General features: G+C 42.9%; 1 protein-coding gene across 1 annotated transcript; it reads right to left on the reverse strand.

Annotated features, from left to right (window-relative positions):
* Window positions 1–87: 87 nt before the first annotated feature.
* On the reverse strand, window positions 88–11,702 carry MAPK1IP1L (mitogen-activated protein kinase 1 interacting protein 1 like). The gene is made up of 4 exons (XM_068947487.1): window positions 11,570–11,702; window positions 4,634–4,661; window positions 3,365–4,078; window positions 88–2,907 (listed from the first exon to the last, which is right to left on the reverse strand). Exons 2-4 carry the CDS (start codon window positions 4,655–4,657, stop codon window positions 2,896–2,898), a joined length of 750 nt encoding a protein of 249 aa, XP_068803588.1. The 5' UTR covers window positions 4,658–4,661; window positions 11,570–11,702; the 3' UTR covers window positions 88–2,895.
* Between the last annotated feature and the right edge of the window lie 9,662 nt (window positions 11,703–21,364).

Raw genomic sequence — 21,364 nt, forward strand, 5'->3', positions numbered from 1 at the left:
CGTGCTAGGGTATAGCAACGGTCGCATCCACGCTTAATATGCCTTAGGCAGAGGCTGCGAAAGTCACAAAAGGAACAGGAAAAACACTCACAGAAGTCAAATAATTTTGGTTTTATATTCAGTCTTTGCAAATCAAGGATGTCCTATTTTTACTATTCATTCAAGGCAAAAATCTACACAAGCATGTCAAAAGCAGTAATTGAAGAACAGTAAACACAAGTCTTGAAAATACGTTTAATGTCTAATCTTATACAAAAGTGACAGCATTTTCAAAAAAATATCAAATCCTGTATTTATAGCTTCTCACTATCATACAGCAATATTTGTTTCATCTAAAGAAAATACAGCAGCAGGTGATAATCTATACTTTAAAGATGTGATTGCTTATATTTCATATTGTAAACAAATGCGGTATGTCAATCTCAAAGCACAAGTCAAAACAAACTTCTCAGCAATTTAACTCAAATGATGCATAGAAATGTACAAATTCCATTGCAAAAGCTTCAGGCCAGAAGTTGCTCACACTTGACATAACATGTGATAAAGTTACTACACGGTATATAGTGACAACTTGAGTTTTTACACAATAGATTAACAGGTATACCCTTTTCACTGCTATGCAAAGAACTTTGCTCACAAAAACAAAGGGGTTATGAAACAGTTTTCATGACCGCAAGAAATACGAATATACATTGAAAAAACATCCCATATATACTGAATTGTAGCCTAACCGTTCCAGTAATAAATCCTGCCTATTTCAGGAAGAACCTAGAAGTCTAGTTACTTTTACAAATCCCCTTTCCAAAATTCATTATTTGCTATGTTCACTTTGTCCTTTTCTTCCTCTTCCCTTTCCCTGCAAAGACAAGGACCAGTGCAATTTCAAACTGGAGTGCTGCTGCTACGTGTTCCATTCATTTGAAATAAATGTTTCTCCATCACACTGATTTATCAACTAAGGCTGCAGGTATCAAAAAGCACTTGAGCAGATGTGGTCAGTGGTCTATCATTGTTACTTTTATCAGTCTTGCCAAGATCTAAGCCAAGTCTGTTGTTTGGGAGGAGGGGAGCTTGTTTAAGGTTAATGAAGACTTCTACACGTTTTTCAGGTTCTGATTTCTAAGGACACAGATGCTAGGATTTAGGCTGAGATGTTAAGTATTTTTTGTTCAGCTCCGCTATCATCTCCCTAAAACCCTACTACCTTTGCTACTAGTTTTTATGGCAATAGATTAAAACAGTCACAGCTAAGTTGAACTGCTTTCTGCTGCAAAAACATTGCAGGACTTTGCCATAAAGGCCAAGCCAAGCATCACCACCAGGTCACCCCACTCATTTTAAGTAGTCCATTATATGCACGCAGGAAGCCATGATAAGGTATGGGAAGAGAATTAACTTGCTTTCACAGTTCCATGATACAAAGATTCCCTAATGAGCTACCATGTTAAGTGACATTTCTTTCTAATTCTACCTACAGAGACTAAGTTAGGATATCCTCAGCTGAGGATAAAATAAACTTTCCATGGTCAAAGTCTAAGCTATGAAGTACCACAAAGAATTCCAAAACTCCTCACTGACGCATGGGTATATGTTTTGATAATGCTAAACTAGCATTGCAATAAACCCCTGACATGCTCTTTGCACAGATATGGCAAGAATATGAAAACTTACTGCAGTGCCCCTTCAGAAGAGGGACAGCTACACAGCAGTGCACAGGCTTCTACACATTCAATTACTCCCAAATTAAACTTACTCAGTGAGGTATGCAGACACCTAGCTGAGAACACAGGACTTGTCCACATCACTGTATTCAATGGAGTCCCAATGAGACTGGCTCGTTCTCAACTGTGGCAATAACAACGATACAAAGGATCCTTGTAGCTGACAGAATTAAATGCAAAAAGCTGTGGGGAAGGGAACTGACAGACTTAATTTTTTTTTTTTTTTTTAAAAAAAAAGATCTTTTAAGCTCAAGTTCAGTTTCCAGGGACTCTGAAAAAGTCTGCTGAGTTTTCACAACCCAGCAGCAAGGTCAAATTTTCAATGACTAGAATCCACATTAGAAATAGGGAAGTACCTTACTTAAGTGGGAATCAGTTTCTCTTTACATAGACCAAGCCAAACTTCCAACCACCACAGAATGAAAACTCGCAAAATCATGTCCTCATTTGCATGCATAAAACTCACATTTGTTGATTCAAAGTTAACTGCACATCCAGGTATTTTAGTTGCACATAAATGCCTGTTTGTGAACGCGAACAGTGTGCAGACAAGTCAGACCAAGTATTTCAATGCGCATCTTCTCTGCTGTAGTCCCAGACTGAGCAATTGTTTTGAGTATATACAAAATGCTGAGAAAACCTTCAAGTTCACATGCTCTGTCTCTTTAGTTTGAATTACTGTAGCATGTTCAAAAAGTTACATTTCTTGACAAGAATCTTGAAATACACTTTTTATTGACATTTTAGAATAACCTGAAAATAGACAAAATATGACCATCCATCCATTCAGCGACCAGCACAAGTCTGGCAACAAAACTTAAAGCATTCATGGAAATTTAAGAACTAACAATTTGTATGTCCCTGGGCCCGATTTTTTTTTTTTTTTAAATAATCCTTACTTGGCAATTCCCAGTTTTCCAAGCGGAATACTTGCCAAAGTAAGAACCACAGGTTTTAGTTTATTTCTGCTCTTCACAATTCACTTTATTAAACCAAACAACTACGCCAGCATATGAGCAAGTTAAATTTATGCAAATTGCTCCTTCATACCTCAAATGCACATACAAGAGGCAAGTGTTCTTCATAGCCCCAAACATTACTGAAACAAAAACTGTAAAAATCTAAGTAGTGGATGAAGGTGGAAAGCTACAGTACTTTGTTGCCCAGAACGTATTCAACGGTAAGGCTGCAAGAGACAATAATTCACAGTCAATACTGGGTTTACACACAGCAGTTAATTCACAATTACAAACATTCTTAATTAACGACTAGTTCATCCTTACAATGTGTTATTCCCTCCCTACGCCCTAGAAGGGAACCCTCTAGCCTGCAGAGACTAGAACACTTTCTATGTTCTATTTCAGAAATTATTAGAAGCCCCTCCTACCCCCCTTTTTTGCCTTTCAAACTAGTGGGAGGCTGCTATAGCGTGGTCTCTGGACACATTCAAACTGGATCTAACTTGATCATTCTGGTATATTTAAGCATTTAAGTAGAAAATTTTCTACTATCCTACCACCGACTACATAAATAAGACAGATGTGCTGGAAGTCCTTACCTGCATTAATAGGCCTTACACTACTGAGCTTCCATATTTAAACGTACAACATTTTAGAACAATTTGAGGCAAGTTATATACTCACATGGGGACCACCAGGCATTGATGGAGCACCAGCAGGACCAGATGGCACTTGAAAAGGATTAGGGGGCGTAGGATATAGTCCTGGAGCTGGATATGATCCTGTGGGTGGAGGAAATGGACCTGGTGGTGAAGGTCCCCATGTTCCAGGTGGGACTGTACCCCATGGTACTGTTGGCGCAGCCCCTGGAGTCTGGGTAGGAGTGGAATATGGCCCTGGGGGTGGATATGGCATGCTAGGTGCAGGATACTGCCCTCCCATTGTTGGTCCCCATGCTCCAGAGGGCATGGATCCCCATGGCCCAACAGGAGCAGGAGGTGCAGCTGGCTCTGTTGGACCACCATAAGGTCTTGGAAGCTCTGGAAAGGGCATATTTGGTGGAGGATATTGCCCTGGTGGGACAGGACCTGGCACAGTTGGGGGTGGATATGGACCACCAGGAGGAGGGCAAGAGGGTCCAGTAGGAGGAGGAGGAAATGGAGCAGGCGGTCCAGGGGGCATTGAAGGATACATTCCTGTTGGTGGAGGTCCAAATGGCACACTGGAAGCAGAGGTGTTTGGTGGCAATCCGGATGGCCCAGTAGGAGGAGCACTTGGGTTGTTCCAAGGATTCGAAGCTGGCCAACCCTGTGGCGGCTGACCAGGCTGTTGACCAGGTTTTGTACTGCTCACTTTAGAGGTTTTAGCAGGTGACTGATCTGGTAAAGCATCTGCCAACTAGAAGACAGAATCAGTGAGAATGTAAGCTGCCTACTGAACTCGCCAGCTGCACACATTCATCCATTGCATATATGCTACTGTTGCCGAAGTGGGAGAAAACAAATCTATTTGTTACTGCACAGAAAAACAATTACATTCATTTTTGTGCAGCTTCTCTCATTAGGATAGAAGAAATTCTGACGTGCTGTTGGCGTTATCAAGGCAAAGACAAAAGGTGACCTACCACACATAGCGATAAGAAATTTCAGTGCAAATCCAAAGAGAAGAGATTTTTACAAGTTTCCATTACAGCTGTTCTGACACTATTAAAACACAACTCCTATGCTCCGTTAATACAACGGCAGAAAAGAACCCACAGGGCTCCTAGCAGCCTCATATACACAGTCCGCAGATTGTCACATCTACCCCAAAGCAAAACATCACAACTGTAATAGCAAGAGAATAACCTCTCAGCTTTAAGCTCCACTTCTTGAAAAACTGTGTTTACTTTTAGCATGAAGTAACACAACTAGCTGTTGTTGTGTTCTTCAGGAAAGCAAAATTATTACTTACCGAGAAATCATCAGTTCCAGACATTTTGCTGAAAAATAAGGTAAAATAAAGTGAAAAATCACTGAAAAGAATCAAGGTATTTCAAGCAAGTGCTCCCAAGACAAATTCTACATTTGTTTCATTCAAATTGTAACAAATGTCTACGTGGTGGCACCTCTCAGCAGTGATTGTTTTAATGACTAAGACCCACAGAGATATGGACTACCCTAATACTCTCTCTTTGACACAGGTCTTACAAAAAGGCAAAAGCTTCAGCTTCTACCTGTTTCACCTTAGACAAGACCAATGCACAATGCGAGTGAGTCAGAAAGCACACACAAAAAAATATTCCAAATACTCATACCAAGTAGGCAGCCTACCCTGACAGCGATGCCTCTACAGTATTCAAGGTCTTCCCTAAACTGGGACTCAGGAAAGGGAAGGCAGACCGTTTGCAGGTGAAGCTAACGCACCTAAGACAAAACATGGTTAAATCCCCATGCAAATGCTCTTTCAGAAGGAGAAGAGCCACGGTTTGCTGAAGCTTCATTCTCCAAGGGATTTAACACACATTAAAAACAGTAGAAACTGTTTCCTTGCACTGACTTCAGCTAGCTGACCACAACTCTGAGTGTAGACATGGCTAAGAGAGACTAGATCTCATTAATGAGTACCTAATTTCTAATCACTCAACATTTAAATGCTCAAAACAGGGACCAATGAGCCAGGAGCCATCTTTTCACCAAGGCAAGTACTGCATCCATGGTAGCTTTCCAAAACTTCATCAGGATGAAAACTGACTGGCCTTGTCAGGCTTTATGAGCCACATAAAAGGGCAGTGTCACTAACCTGAAGTTACATTTGGTTTCACTAAGGAGCAGGCTGACAACAAATACTGACTAAAGATGAAGAACTCTTGAAAGGGTGACCAAGAGCAAGTGAAATAGGTGCAGACGCCTCTACGCAGCCAGAAGCTTTAAGGGGAGACGGTAGGACACGCATATGAACATAAGAGGAGGAAAAAAAAAAAAAAGAAAGAAGCAAAACAAGTCAAGAATACAACACTATCGCCAACCTGAACCCAAGAAAAAAAATCACCCTTCTCAGTAGTTTAAAGATGGGGAAGATGAATTTTAAATCAGTAGTGACCAATTGGAAAGAACAAGAACATGGCACTTGCCCTAACAGTCAAGCTACTCTAAGCTCAGAGGCTTCCTAAGCGGCAGGCAGTTGCTATGTATTTAATAGCTCTCAATAGACTTCTTTCCCACAGACACGTCTAGTTTCCCCTCTTGCACCCACATCCTTTGGCGAGCAACTCCACAGGGCTGTTATTTCTTACACAAAGCAGCAGCTCCTTTCTTGCACTAAACCGAGGTCTTACTAGTTTCATTTGATGCCCCTTTATTCTTGTATTTGAGGAAATAAAGTCAACCTACTCTTATCCACCCTGCCCATGCTGCTACTACTCAGTAGATTTTTAACATTTTATCTTTTAATTGCGTCTTCTCCAGGCTGAGATCCAGCTTACTTCATTGGCCCTTGTGCAGACACTATTCCACACCTTTGACCATTCTCACTGCCTCTCTTTGAGGCTTTTCCAATTCTACTATATCTTCCAAGAATGGACACAGAAAATTCAAGATGCGGGAGAATCACTGATTTATATAGTTTCATCATTATATTCTGGTTTGTCCTCTATTTCCTTTCTAATACTTCTTAATGTTTGATCTACTTTTTGATCACTGCTGAACTGACTTTTGTGAAAATATTTCATTCCTTAGTGTTAAGGGTCAGCCTATCATTTAATATATGAAATTATATGCACCACTTCACATTTATCTACTCTGAATTACACAGCATTTATCTACATTGAATTATAACTGCTATTACCTAATTCACACTTTCCTGAGTGCCTTCACATCAGCAAGACATTGCACATCTATCTCACCTACCCATTTATTTATGGCGACACTGAATAGTCCTGATCCCTGTGGAAATCCACCGAATTTCCAAAACTACACTTAATAAGTTGGATAAACCTTTTAAGAAACACATATCTACTCCCAAAGGTCAAACAAAATTACTGCCGTGGTGCACAACGGCTAAATGCATGAAACCAAAGGTTTGTTAAAGCTCCCTCATCAGCTTGTAACAGCAGTAGTTCCTTCAAATAAGCAGAGACAACTGAATCTTTGTACTTCTTCAGTTCAGATCAATGACCATTTGTTTGAAGTTGAGAAACCAACCAGACTAGAGCAAAAAAGCCTGTTTTCTGCTCCTGATACTCAGAGCTCAGTTGTCTGCGAGATACATCTACAAGAAAGAAAAAAGCCCAATTTCTCTTCCAGAGATAACTGCTTATGTTAAAAATGTTCATTAGTTTCTGAAATGAAGCATGCTCAATACCGATCAGAAGTTGAGTCTGTGCTTTTCAGTGGCATTGTAGTTCAATTCACTTAAACACAGAAGCTATTTGAAATAAACTACAAAATATAGGAATTATTAATATAGAGAGACAATTTATAAAAAACTTTACATAAATGTGCATGTAGATTTATTCACGTGCAAAAAAAAAATAAATAAAGCTTAGCAAAAAGCAACACCAAAACAGGCCAAGAGAACTATCTCTTCTTTATGCAGGTGGAGATGAAGAGAAGGGATGGGTAAGACCAACTGAAAAAACAGATCTACAGGAGACTGAAAAAAAGCCTATAGAAAAAGCTAAAACATATGCTGCAAGGGAGAGAAAGAAGAAGAGAGACAAACCTAAAGGAGAGCTCAGAAGAAAATCCCATGATCTGTCACAGAAGTGACAGAGTACTACATTCAGGTCAAAGTGTGGATAATACAGTTTAAACAGGCCTGCTTGCAAAACATCGACAAATATCCCTGATATTCGTCAACAGATAAGTTCAAAATATTTCTTTGCCATGAAAATTATGGAAACAACTCTGCTGCACGACAATATTGGGGAAAAAACTGTAGCTAAGCATAGCCTGTAATGAGCTTTAGTTCCTTTTTAATTTGGCAAGGAGAGTAGAGCAACATTTGGCATAACTGAGCCAATGCCAAGCATGTCAAGGATCCTCTTGCAGACAGAATGGCCTACTTCGAGGACGTTTTTAAACGCACATTTACCATTTAATCCATGTACTGCCATCTTTATTTCATAAGAAAATTGAATGTACTGTTAGATGCATTAAGGCATCAAAAGAACTAATTTGTACTTAAAATCTAAAAATCCATAAGCCATTCAAGTTGCTGAGCACTGGTATAAAGAATTTCAACCAAAACCCTACAGAAGTACCACACACAACAGTATTGACCAGGCATTTATATGCTCACAAATGATGAGACTCACTGGGAATACTGCCAGACAGAACACCTCCACGTAACTCTACTTCAAAGCTGCTGATCATGCAGGAAATAAAAAAAAACCCACAAACAAAAAAAACCAAACCACAGGACAATGCTGTCAGTGGTGTGTTGATCTGAATTTTTCTTTTCTTTTTTTTTTTTTTTTTAAGAGAAGGCAGAGTTAATGTAAATGGATTTTCATTTTCTCTTTAAGTTTGCCTGTACGCTTTTTTTGAAGAGCATCACAAAAGCACTAATATGTGCAGAGAAAAAAAAATTAATGTAACTGACTTTTTTGCCACCCTACATTGCTACATCCAAATTCTATTTCAAATTATTCTACCCTAGAGATTGGGGATGACAGTGGTGAAGAGGGGCAAGTGGGAAGATGGGTTCAGGAGATTAAACAACTCAGCAGGGAGTTGAAAGATTACAGTTTATAACGCTGCCAGTTCTGAAGTCCTGCTTCCATCCACTTTGCTGCAAGATAAGAGTTCCTCTGTTTTCTGAAGGCCGCTGCCCCTGGAAACATCCTCTGCTTTCCAGAAGCACAGAGCCTGCCAGCTCCAGATCAGCTGTTCAGGGCCACCATTTCTCAGCCACCTCTGAGAACACATATGGCCAGAAAAGTCAAGCTGAAGTGAGAGAAAGAGATGACCGATGTTTTCAAAAAAAGCATCTAGGAGCAAAATGTTTCTCTTCCATTAACCTGACAAGTGACAAGAGGGCTAACGCACAGACTTCTACTGCACCTACTCAGAAACCATATATAGCACAACCTTTGGACAAGAGTCCATGGACTCCTGGATACTGGGAACTACTCCTGAGAATTAATTAATAACAGGTAGCTAAGACAAGTAAATCTGTTGGGATCTACACTGCAGAAAGGTTGAGAAGCCCTACTACACAGCACTGATAATCTCCTATTCTACCAACAGTGTTCAAGACCAACTGAAATACATAGAAGCATGGTGCTACATGCAACAGGCTAAATCCTTCCATTTCCAAAATAAAACAGTTCAATGCTTTTAAGCTATAAGCCCTTCTCTGATCATATCCTACCCAAAGGAAACAGAGAGATGTAGTAACGTTTCCTCCATGCTTTGCCCTCTTTGGCTTTTATCCATCATCAATCCCTAATGACCACAATAAAAATGAACTGTCTAAAACTTTTTTTTTTTTTGGGGGGGGAGGGGGGGGAGCGGCTAAAAATACCCCAAACAAAGTATCAACTGCTTTCACAATTTTTTTTTGAATTGCATGATATTTTTTGAACGCTCGATGTGCCAGATTTAGTTCCTGTCTACAAGATTCTCTCTCAAATACAGAAAAATGCTTTCTACATGCAACAACTCTGCTGATATAAGCTGCATTTCCACTGGGTGGCATGCCTCTATCAGCAAAAAGGTTCTTTTGTCACTGTAACATGACTAATTCCCTACCAGCATAACCTCATCTACAACAAGATTTCTGCCCACATAAATATAACTACCAACATAGCTATACCGATAAAATGGAAAAGAGACCAAATCTTTGACAGCTTCTAAGTGTTTTCCAAAATATGCAAATTTCTGCAGCTTCTGCCTTCAGTCATTAAGCACCAACATGTTTTACTTGTCCTTTCCCTATCTTTAATGCCTTCTTGGAAGCCAGGTTTATCCAGCTGTGCACTATGTGATCATTCAGTCTGACCTGCAGAGGTATTTATTCTCCAGATGAATAACACTGATACACAGATGAGAAAGAAAAAGCAGTCATCAGATCACTGGTAGCTATTTTAGATTTGATGATCTTCTTGCCCTTTCACAGGTCTACTTTGATCGAAAGGGCAAGAGTAGGATTTAGTTTTTAGATTATTTTCAAGACAGATTTAATTAAGAATGACAACAAAGCGTGATGCATGTCTGTGCAATCACTGGAGATCATCAACTACAAGAAAAATAACTCTTTAAAACAGAGGTTTTAAATGGTTAAGAACTGCAAAATTTAAAGCCAGAAAGAACTACAATCTGTTTCAGTTTTCCACGTACGACAGGCCACTCAGTTTCACAGCTACCTCCCCACCAACACTGGACCTAATCACTTCAGATGGTCCATCCATTTGTGATGTGGTGACCCAAAACTGCAAAACATGCATGACTTCTGAGGTGGCTTGCTTGTCTGCCAGCTGTGGTATAAAACCAATAACATTTCTCTTGTCCACACTACTCCCACACCGTGAGTCTTGCAGAAGACACATAGCTCACAATAGCAGCCCACAATAATAAAGACGCATCTTCCATATGATTGCATCTACACTTCCTTTGGATGTCACAGAGTCCATTTTCATGCTATCCTCACTTTAAAAAATATGCTTTATTTCTAATTTCTAGCTTTAGCTTCCAACTACCAAATCTTCAAAAGTCTTCCTGAACTAGCTGTAAGAGCTATTTAAAGAATACCTATGTTCTCCTCTGACAGAAGCTACATACTGAGCAATTAAAAGCTTTTTTTTTTTCTGGACAAACTAAGCAGACAGACCCTGAGGGTAACTATTCCACATCCTCTCCAATTGTGCCTTTCAAATGCATAACAGCACCAAAATTGCTTGCCAGATCCCAGTTCTAGTCTCAACAGTAACCAGTAGAAAATATGAACTTTTCCACTACTTTATAGAGCTTCTTTTCCAGGATAACTGGTTTTCCAGGATACCAGCCACATCTAAGGAGCGAGGCTGTACCTTTTTCATCTTGATTTGGCACTGTTAAGATGCACTTTCCTTGAATGAACTTAATGCTTTCCAGGATTGGCCTAATATTTACCACACATCTTGGCATCATTCACAGGTCTTGGGATTGCAGCCTTTGAGCTTTTTCTGTGGTTGTTTTAAAAAGCTGCAACAGCCTTTGCTCTCACATCCACTGACAATGAAGTTGAATAGCATCAGATCAACGCCGTTTTCCATGGAGATCCAGTAGAAACACTGAGCTCTCCCCCACAGATGAAATCTGCCATTTAAGCAGCTCTCTCCCCAGGCAATATGTTCTTCGATACAGCATTGCACTAGCTTGTCCAATAAGCCAGCTACCTTACAAAATTTAAACATGCTGCATTTCATGAAACGAATAAACATGCCCACAAGCGATGGAAAATAGACTCGCCAAAGATTTTCTCCAGCAAGGAAGAATTTTGGAGCTAAACAGTCATTGACATCACGCACGCTCATTTAGACAGTCATTTACAGGCATTTCGCACACAGGAACTAGCGATATGTTTCACCCGGTGACGACACACTAAATACCACCATTACACAGAAACCGTTTCAGGCGCATCCGTTCACCCCAGCGCGCCGCCGCCGCCAAGCCGACCCCGCACAAGCGCAAAGCCCCGGCGGCCGGCAGGAGCCAGCTGCGCCACGAAACCCCGCGGGGGAGCCGAGCCGAGTCCGTTTCCCGCCCGGGCCCCCTGCCCGCGCCGCCGGGCAGGGCAGGGCCCGAGGGCCGCGGCGGGGCGGCACCGCCCGCCCTCCCCGGGGATGCGGCGAGGCCGGGAGCCCCCCCGCCTCCCCCTTCGCTCGCTCAGGGGCCGGGCCCGGGCGGGAGGGGCCGCCGCCGCTACCTGTGAGGGACGGAGGGATGGAGGGAGGAGCGCGGCGGCGACGCAGGCCCGGAGCAACCGGCCCGGCAGCTGCACCGCCACCCTCCGACGCCCAGGCGGAAGCGGAACTACGTCACGCACCCCACTACCCAATCAGCACCCTCCACTTCCACCTACCGGAAGGTCACGTATTCCTTAGCCCCGCCTCCCCAGGGGGACGGCCCCGCCCTCTCCCCGCCCACACCGCCGCGGGTCACGTGACGACGCGCCCTCCTCTCTCCTCCTCCCCTCCCCCCCCGCCTCAGCGGGGCGCCGCGGTCACGTGGCGCCTCTTCCCGCCGCCCCACGGCGGCCCCTAGCGGGAGCGGCCGGCGGCCGTTAGCGCTGAGGGGAGGCGCCGCCGCCCCAACGGCCGCGGCTCGCGCGCGGTGCCGCCACGGGCCCCTTTCCCCCCTCCCCCCCCCAGCCCAAACCCTTCCTCAGGAAACCGAGAATCGGGAAAACCTCACCAAAGTGACTTCTGCCTCCCGCCGGGGGTGTTTCCAGTGAGAGGAGGGACTTTTAACTCCTGCCTCCCCGCGCTCTGCTTTTCCCCTCGGCGAGCGCGGAAGCCCCCCGCATGGCGGTCGCGGCTGCGTGGCCGAGCTACCCAAAAGAGCCAGTTTTAGCGTTGGCCTTTGGGACCTGAAAGACGGTTTGCGCACCTGAAAACTTGGCAGGTTTTCCAGGTTTTCTGATAAAAGACCCTACCTCTCCCTACCTACCTACCTTCTCCCTTCAGACCGTCACGGCCATGACGGCTAAATACATACCGTCGTTTTCCTGCCCTGCCCTTCCCAAACTGTGACGCGCTTTTCAGCGCCGTTATCCTGCCTGCTTCCGAAAGGAGAGGGAAAAACCACCAGCAGGAGCAGGCCCCAAGGGTCGCAGTCGCCGCGACAGGCAGGAAAGTGCAAATATTTTTACTGAAGCAATTTATTTGCGCAATTCATACTACCTAAACAATTTACTACACACCCGGTCCCGTGATGGTGTGAAAAGCCAGTTAATCCTCTCACTCGGAATATTATTAAATCCCGTGGAAAACTCAGGCTGACTTCACAGCTCTTTCGCAATCGCCTTTTCAAGTGTCCGGCGATCACTGACGCTCGGTCCTTGTGGAAACACCACCTCTGCCTTGGCCTCGCTCGGAAAAGTGAGCGAATAACAGCGAAATGCATCTTCCGCCCATCCCAGGCGGCTGCCGCGGGGCCCTCGGCTGCCGTCGCGCCGCGGTGGCAGCGGGCGTCCCCTGAGCATGCCCGCTTCTTCCTGCACAGTCTGGTCGTTAGAAAGCTTAATTAACGAGCACACATGTGGCTAAGGCGGGTTATGATGCCTCACCTTACGTATCAAGCTGGGACGGTGACGGCGCTTTTAATCAATAACCTCGCCAGCCGTCCTTGCTGTTAAGACCATCTGACACGTCGTAAACGTGTCCCCCTTTCTGCCGAAACAAAGGGTTGTGCATTTTCTTATAAATATTTGTTTGTGTACACAGTTTTCGGCTTGCTCGGGCAAATGTGTTTCTTCATCTGCATGCATGTATACGCTGAAGGTTGTAAAAAGAGCTGCAAATGCAACTTCACTTGGTCTGTGTACGGCTGATCCAGTCGGTGCAAGCAACAGCACTTGGGGGTCCTAGCACCTAGCCCTGGCCACATGCTGCTGGAAGACACTTCCTTGTTCATTCTCAATATGTAACGGGAAAAAAAGGGTTGAAATAGCAAATTTATTGCTGGCCTGCAGCTCTCAAGCAAGACAATGGCAACCGCGCAGAAGCAACTTGGCTCCCAGTTAGTAAGAGGCGTTATTTTCCATGCCTCCATTATAGGACCTGTGATGATATTACTGAAATTATTCAGAAAGACATGTGATAATACACATGCCACTTGTTTATCACAGGTCCACGCTGCAGGACATTGCAAGCATATGCAACTTTTGTTTTTCTTTAGAGTCAAATATATATATATAGGTTGGAAAGGACCAGTCTCCCCTTCAGAATAGGGTTAGCTTTGAACTCTGTTCAGTTGCCTTTTGAATATCTCCAAAGATGGAGATTGCACAACATCCCTGGACGGTCAGCCCGGTACTTCAGTGCTATCATTGTGAAGCATTTGAATATCTCCAAAGATGGAGATTGCACAACATCCCTGGACGGTCAGCCCGGTACTTCAGTGCTATCATTGTGAAGCATTTATTTCTTGTACTTAGTCAGACTTTCCTGCTGCAACTGAGAAGCATCTGTCTGCTCTATAACCCCCTAGGTAGCTGGAGACAGCAATTAGAGCCATCCTCCCCTTCTCTTCTCCTAGCTAAAAAAAACAAATTTCTCAGCCTCTTTTCATATGTCATGTGCTCTAATCCCCTAAGCACGTCAGTGGCCCTCCTCTGAGCTCCCTCCAGTTTGTTGACGTCTCTCGTCTTTTAATGGCAAAACTGGGTACAATTGTCTACCTTAGCCTTTCTGAATTTGGGAGGAAAAGACCAATAGACAATACTTAAAGTAAGCTTTGAATTATGCATTTTAAGCAATATCATGACCATTTGTGAGTACACTGTTGAAGGATATACCTTAGTCTCGCTGGGAATGTGGGAGCAGAGACAATGACAGTGTTTGTACCTTTCCTACCGGATTTTCAATTATATATCATTGTATTTCAGCTTCTGGTCCCCAACAAGTCAGAATTTAGTGCTTTTCAGGGATAATAATAGAGATCTCGAGATGTGACAAACATCAGAGTCAGGAAACTTTATCACACCCAAAAGGCTGTGCATACCACAAACAAGATATCCAGAGGAACAATAACAGTATGCTTTTTGTATCGCCTGCTTTTACATCAGCGAGTCAGAATGAGGAAATCTAAAACACAGCGGAGGCATCCCTTTTAGAACTAACCGGGAAAAAAAAGAGGGGGGGGGGCGTAGTTCTGATTTTTGTAATAAGATTAAAGTTATGGAATGCAAAATCAGTTTTAGTTAAGAAAACGCCAGCCTTTGATGGTGGGCTACAACAGTAAGATGTAAGATATTAAGCTACAGTTACAACGTTGTTTCTTACTGGGTTATGGCACTCCACTTTTATATTCATGCTTCACTGTGCACTGTGAACATTATGCACTCTGAAGAATTAGCTGAGCCACCCTGAAGCTAGACTTTAAAGGATACCAGATGGTACGTTCAATGCATGTGCTAAGCTTTTATATGCTTTTCCCCTGTGGCCAATCACCAACTGATAATTTATTTCAAAACCCTCATAAAATAAATCACTTTGAAAATGACACAGTCTCTAGTTAATAAGTGCTCTTTCTCAAGGCAGAGGCTTGTGACCATGAAGATAAAATCATAAAACTGGTTCAAAGTGCACTGGCATGGCAAATGTACCCTATTGAGAAGATGAGATAAACTAGATTTAGCTGGAAAGGAATCATTGCTCTCTGCTTGTTGTGCAATTATGAACAGGTGAACTGTCATTAAAGACACTTTGATAGTCACTTAGGTACTAATGCACAGGGTTTTCTGTGACAAGGAGTGATTTTTTTTGGTATATTTTCTTTCTATAGTGGTGGATATGTAGAGGTTTGATTATGTGTCAAGCTACTGCATGAGTTTGTTTTCAAATTTTTGAGCTACTGATTATATCTGACAGCAGTAACAGTAGCTACTTTTCACTTTTTGTTGTTCTTCAGTGAATAAGAATTAGAAAATTCCTCTCTATGCGACACCAATGAAACCCACCTATTGGGACCTGTTCCTGTTATCTTCCATTCCCTAAAAGGAATTTTTGAAAAGTACTAAAAATTAAAGCTTGACCAGAAAAGAACTTTGGCAACTCATGCGAACGCCACTTCAGCCCTTCAAGTTGCTTCTAGCTTCTGTCACTTTGGCCTCCTGCACAAAACACCATACAGCGCTGGTAGCCGGGGGACTTTAGGCATGCTTGCTTCTTGTGTGTTCTCCCAGAGAAGTGCCCACCTTCTCCCAAGTCCCAAAGAAGGACCCGCAGTTCCCCTGCCTTCCTTAGGGATCCGAACCTTTATCGATCCTCCTCCTAGTCTTCCCTTCCCCCTTCCTCTGCCCGTCCAGACAATCACAAACTGTGGTTCCTGGGCTAATGTTGCACTCCTCACAGTCTCTCAATGAGTTTTGTGACATTTGCTGTTTGGCTTACAGCCACAGCTCCTACAGTCAGATAATATGAAATTATGGCCTTTAATTCTCTAAGGGACCATATTTTCAAGTGCTCACTGCTGTGGAGACAATCTTGAAAATTCATTTTTTCAAAGGCTTGGGGAAAAAAAAAAGGAAAATAAAAGTCCCCTCTATTTTATTTTATTCCAATCTTGCAACTGTAAGTCAAGCTCTTTTTGGGAAAGAGGAAGGAGAGGTAAGGAGTAGCCGATTCTTAAAAGCTTTGGCCTAGCACTAAGAGTAGAGTCAACATTTCCCACAGCCCTGATTCTCTAATGGATATAGACACAAAACACACATACTCCCCTGGAGGAAAAACCTAGACTAGTCATAGCGGGACAGATCAAAGGTCCAGCCAGCCTAGCGTCCCATCTAACTCTGGGCAGTACCAGCTACTTAGGAAAAGAAGGGAGAAAGGAAACACAGAACGTTCCTCCCCCTACAAAGTCTCCTAGCCTCTAGCAATCTGCAGTCTGGGGTTTCCCTAAACACGACATTACATCTGTATCATTGTTTTGTATAGCTAGAAACCCAGAGAAGGCCAGGCCAGTCCTATTTGAAGGTATCGTGTGCTAGAGGATGTCTGCTGATTATTTCTAAGGTCACGTGAGCAGCTCAGAGCAGGAAGAACGTGCATGGACTGCTAAAGCTCCATCAGTCGGTTTTTCATCATTTCCCTGTGACCCCATTTGTGGCCATATCTTTGTATCTCATTTAATCTTTTTGTGCAAAGTAGTTGGGATCTATTTGTTCAACACCTGAGAACAGAGAGCTTCTCTACTCAGGCACTTTTTCTCTCTATCAGGCATGCTACATTTCCTCCACAAACCCTCTGAGGGCCTCTGAGATCTCTACTTTGCATAGCTATTGATGTATGCATTTTCACATGTGAGATTAATTGCTCAATACCAAGTTGCTCATGTCTCTGCTTCAGGTGTATATTGATGCCATACTGTTAAGGTCAATGATACACTGATTGGTGCCAGAGAACACATTTGCAGTCAAATGGCTTGTAGTAATTCAGGGAATGATGCATGTAAGGATCATTTGGGCTTGTGAAGAATCTGTAAGTTACTGCTAGGACAGTGATGAATTATTAACGTGAGTATTCAGTATAAAGTGTCGTGTGGAAAGGTTACACCGAGCTCGGATCCAGGTGTAGGACAACGCAGTTTAACTTGGCCAGCCAATGTGGACTAAGCAATGGACTAGGGAGAAAGGAATAAGGGATTTACTAGGAAAAATGCACAGGATGGAGTCAGGAGAAAAAAAAAAGCAGTAGAAAAAGGACTAAGGTTTTGACTCTTACCTTTTCCTTCCCTGTTTAAGGCAGGAACTTGATGGCTGGAATTGCACTGTCAGTTCTGAACTACCTAAAACCCTATCAAAAGAGCACAAATTTCATCCCCTTCAACTGTAATAAGGTAAAAATCTTGTCGCATCAGCCAATATTCACTTAGTGTTCTGAGAAAATCTGTGGGAATAACGCCCATGTCATTCCTCCTCCTCTTCAGCTTTCAGGCCCTGATTCAGCAAATAGTTTAAGTGCTTTGTTGAATTGGTGTCTTTTAGTTGCTAATGCCATGCGAATAAAGCAGTTTTCATGACCACTATTAAGAATCCACTTCCTTCTTTGGGTCTTATTTTTCCATCAGCCTGCTGGAAGAGTACAGCCGGAAAACAGATTAGCCTGGGAAAGAATTCTTAACTAACAAACATACCACAAATACACTTCTTCAGTGATATTTTAGGTCAAATGGATTTGCCAAGTCCACGGTCACCAAAGTATGAAGGATTCCTATAAATAAATAAGGGAGACTTAAATATTCTTAATGTCGGTCTGAGCTCCTTTAAAGTGATACAATTAACAGAAGTCAGGATCATTTCAAGTAAGAGTCGTTAAAAAAAGAAAAAACACAAACATCTAAACATTTTAACCTTGGGTTTCTTTCCAGTCATTTCCTTAGCAACGATAATAAATTCAGAAAACTCCATGAAAATCTCTATTCTTTGGACTCTTGAGGCAATTAGTATAACGTTCACAATTCTTCTCTTTTATGAAAATAGGACGAAATTATGCAGAGTGGTAGCTTTTTGAACACTAGAAAGTCTCCCTGGGGAGAATTACAGACATTTCAGTGATAAATTGGAAGTGAAATAACAGAAGGTTTGGAGTAAGCCTAATCCAAAGTTTCCTAATTGCTTTCAGGGCTTTTTATATTAGGTTTGAGATGAGAAGGTATCAGCCCACTTCAGACAGGTTTGTCTTATAAGTTAGGCTGTACAGTTCCCACTGAAACAGGAGCTCAGGGCAAAGCAGGAGAGCAAAAAATTGTTAATCCAGCACTGGATTTTTGTCTTGAAAGGCAAACATCTGAACCACTGAATACGGTCCTCACCTTAACGGGTGAGCAGTCCGTACCACTTAATTCCTATACCTCATTGTTCGCTACATTAATCTTCACCTTTGTGTTGATCTGCTTCTCCAAAAATTTTAAAATTCTGCCCGAGGTATTCAGTCACAGTTTAGCAAAGCCAGGCTTTCATGGTTTGCCTAGTAGTCCAGCTGGCTGGTTTGAAAGTCCAGACAAAGCAAGTGACTTCGTTAACATCACAAAAGCCCAGAGCATGTTTGAATCGAGAGTCCCTGTAGCAGCCAGACTGCTGTTCTCCCTGCTAGACCGGGGTCTTATAGCTATGGGCTGTATCCACGAGCATTATACGCCATCTCAGTTCTCTCTGCCTGGGGTAAGAGTTACTCCTCCCTGTAAACGCTTGTAATATTGTCTGAAAAGAGAGATTTAGAATTCCCGGGGTAAGCTTTTTTCCCCCCCGCAGGGGTGAATATATGCTAATTAATTAGCAGAAATATTCCTAATATACAGTCATGTTAGAAAGGGAAGGAACTGACTGTTGTGATAAAGTACATTGCAAAACATTCTGGGCTTGACTGTAACAATATCACAGGAATCCGAGGACATAATTGCCTTGTTATTTCGTGCTCCCCAGGGCTGCGCCAGAGGCAGTTTAGTAGAACGGGCACTTAAAAACTGCCTCCAGCAAACACCACTGTCTGCCGCAGCTGCCTGCTTTCCCAGGTCCTGCGTTGCCTTTGCTCAGCTTGGCAGGAGCTCTTTCTCCTCCTCCGGGAAATTCCCGTCCTTTGACTCCACATCCCATGATCGCTGCCCCAGACTTGGTTGATACAAGTATTGCAGAATTCCCTTCCCCCACTTCGTTATATTAACATATTGTTTCCCATTTTACACCTGGACTTGAAATTCTTCAGGACAGGGAGCATCTCCCTGTTGTAGTTTTGAGCGTCTCCAACAATGAGATAGCAGCGGTGAGCTACTGTTGCAACACAAATAACAAACGTGAATAACACTTCCTCAGTAATATTTCAGCCCAGAGCCGCAGAGTCCAGGCCGGTTGCCGACCTGAGAAAACCAGTCTAATTCGGGAACATGCCACACTCCCTTCCTCAGCACTCCTTTAGCTAAACACATTCTGAGAAAACAACAAAATGTGCTGCCAAAATAGCAGAAAGAACCAACTCCCTAAACAGGGGGCCTTCCTCTAACTCCACTATTTGAAGCCCAGGTCTAATGAGAGGAGGTAAAAACAACAAGCACAGTATTATTTAAACACATGAATAGCTCCTAATCACACAAATCATTTCAAAGAACAAACAGGTGGTAAGGTTTCCAGGATTAGTCTCCAAAACCATTATGCCGAAGTGCAGTAAAAATGAATGGACTCTTTCCTTTCCCTCTCAGCAAAGATTAAATAGCCAGCATTGCAGTTACGTCTGATACTGCTGGAAATTACTCTTCTTTTAGACCAAATATGTTTTACATGCCTGCTAAAAGGTATTTTCTTCAACAATTAATAATAAATGGCAATGTACAAATTAATTAAGCGTGTGCTTGTAGTGATCTAATCTTTCTTAGTCATTCACTGACTTGCAAGGTCAATTGTTTGCAGTTAATATCAGAAATCGAGAAACGCTATCGCATTTAGACAGGTAAAACATCAGCATACAGCCATTTAGCATGTCACTCAAAAAAGCTTTATAAAGTTATCATTATTAATAATGTTTATTTTGATTTAGAAAACAGTGATGTACACATTGCTGAATTGGGCTGGTCGCCGTCTGAGCTCACTCTTCCTTAAGTATTTGCTTGTGGCCACTGTTGGAGACAGGATACTTGGCTAGATGGACTTTTGGCCCAGTCTGGTATGTTTTGCTTTTTTGGATCATAAAGGGTTACATGAATTTATCTGGAATAACTGATAGCCTAGCACGGCCAAACACCGATAAGGGGAGTCCCAAAATGTGCTTTCCAGAGTGCTATTTGGCTGCAGTGTGTAGGAGTCAAAGAAATTCAGAATACAGCTTGCGGGAGGAAGGACAGTACAATAAAGAGCAGGGGCACAACTTTTGGCTTGCAAACAGGTGAGTCAGCTTCCCCGGTCTCCCTGCCTCCCCCTTCCTTCCCTTTAGGTCTTCTCCATCCTTCTCTCTTTCCCTTCCACTTGAAAACTCCTGGAATCAAAATAAAGGAGCACATCAGATCTAGCACGGGATCATTTACTTCCTGCTTTTGCTCTTAAGTGAAGAACATTATCAAAGTATTAAGTGCACCCCCATGGCTCATGTAAAAGAAAGGGTCCTTTTATTCCTCGGCCAGTCTTTTGTCTAGCCAAGAATCTGCCACCCACTTGGGTAATTTGTACTGAGCTCTTACCTGTGCTGGTAGAAGATCCTGTCCGGAGAGAATATCCAGCAGAAGGGAAGCACTGCTCACGTGCCAGAGCGTTTGAAGGGATTAAAAAGCGAATGGTTTTTTTGGCTTATGTTAATCAACGCGCGTGTTCTTAGTAAATCAACAGAGAAAGACTTGAAAGAGACTAAAGGCTAGTGCTGAGTTTTCCTGGATCTGTAAGCATGCCAGCTACCTTAGAAAGTGCCCATGGCAAGTTCCTTATCTAATTGGCCTACTTAAATACACTCACTCCCACTCAGTGCCACCATTGAAAGTACCTTGCCCTCTAAAATATTCTCATGTTTCCCCTTCATTTGCCCTCTCTTTGGGCTTGGGACCAAGATTACCCATGCACAAGGATACTGAAGCAGTAGCATTACACCAAGATATAATTTGGCTTTTGGAGTATAAAAATGAAGGCACCTAAAAATGAGGGGAGAATATCCCACTCATCAACCCTAGATCTCCGCCAGCCTCTAGTCTAATGCCAGCATTTTTGCTGTAAAGATATGGAAAAGAAAAGTCTGGCCCTTGGCCTTCAGCTTGCCAGGTTGAAGGTTTGCTGGAAGGTGAGGAATTTCTGGGAAGGCTGGAGAGCTGCACAGCAATATTCCTTGCCAAGAACATGAGGGTGGAGATTTCCCATTCTTACCAAGGACTAGTCATACTTGGCCACACAGAGAAAAGTCCCTGTTGGGCCCTGGAACTGGATTCCTGACTCTGTTCAGCTGTCACCCCAAATTCCCCCTTGTTGCTGCACTTTTCTGTTGAGGTTATGCTTTGTGTTCCTGCATAGACATCCCTCCCTTTGGGCGGG

This window comes from Struthio camelus, chromosome 5 (genome assembly GCF_040807025.1).
Source record: "Struthio camelus isolate bStrCam1 chromosome 5, bStrCam1.hap1, whole genome shotgun sequence".
Lineage (NCBI taxonomy): Eukaryota > Metazoa > Chordata > Aves > Struthioniformes > Struthionidae > Struthio > Struthio camelus.

Excerpts from the sequence above, each read along its gene's own strand:
- MAPK1IP1L (XM_068947487.1), bottom strand. The coding sequence starts at position 4,657 with ATGTCTGGAACTGATGATTTCTCG. Across the intron at positions 4,079-4,633 it reads CTGGAACTGATGATTTCTCG|TTGGCAGATGCTTTACCAGA; the intron begins GTAAGTAATAAT and ends TCTGTCTTCTAG.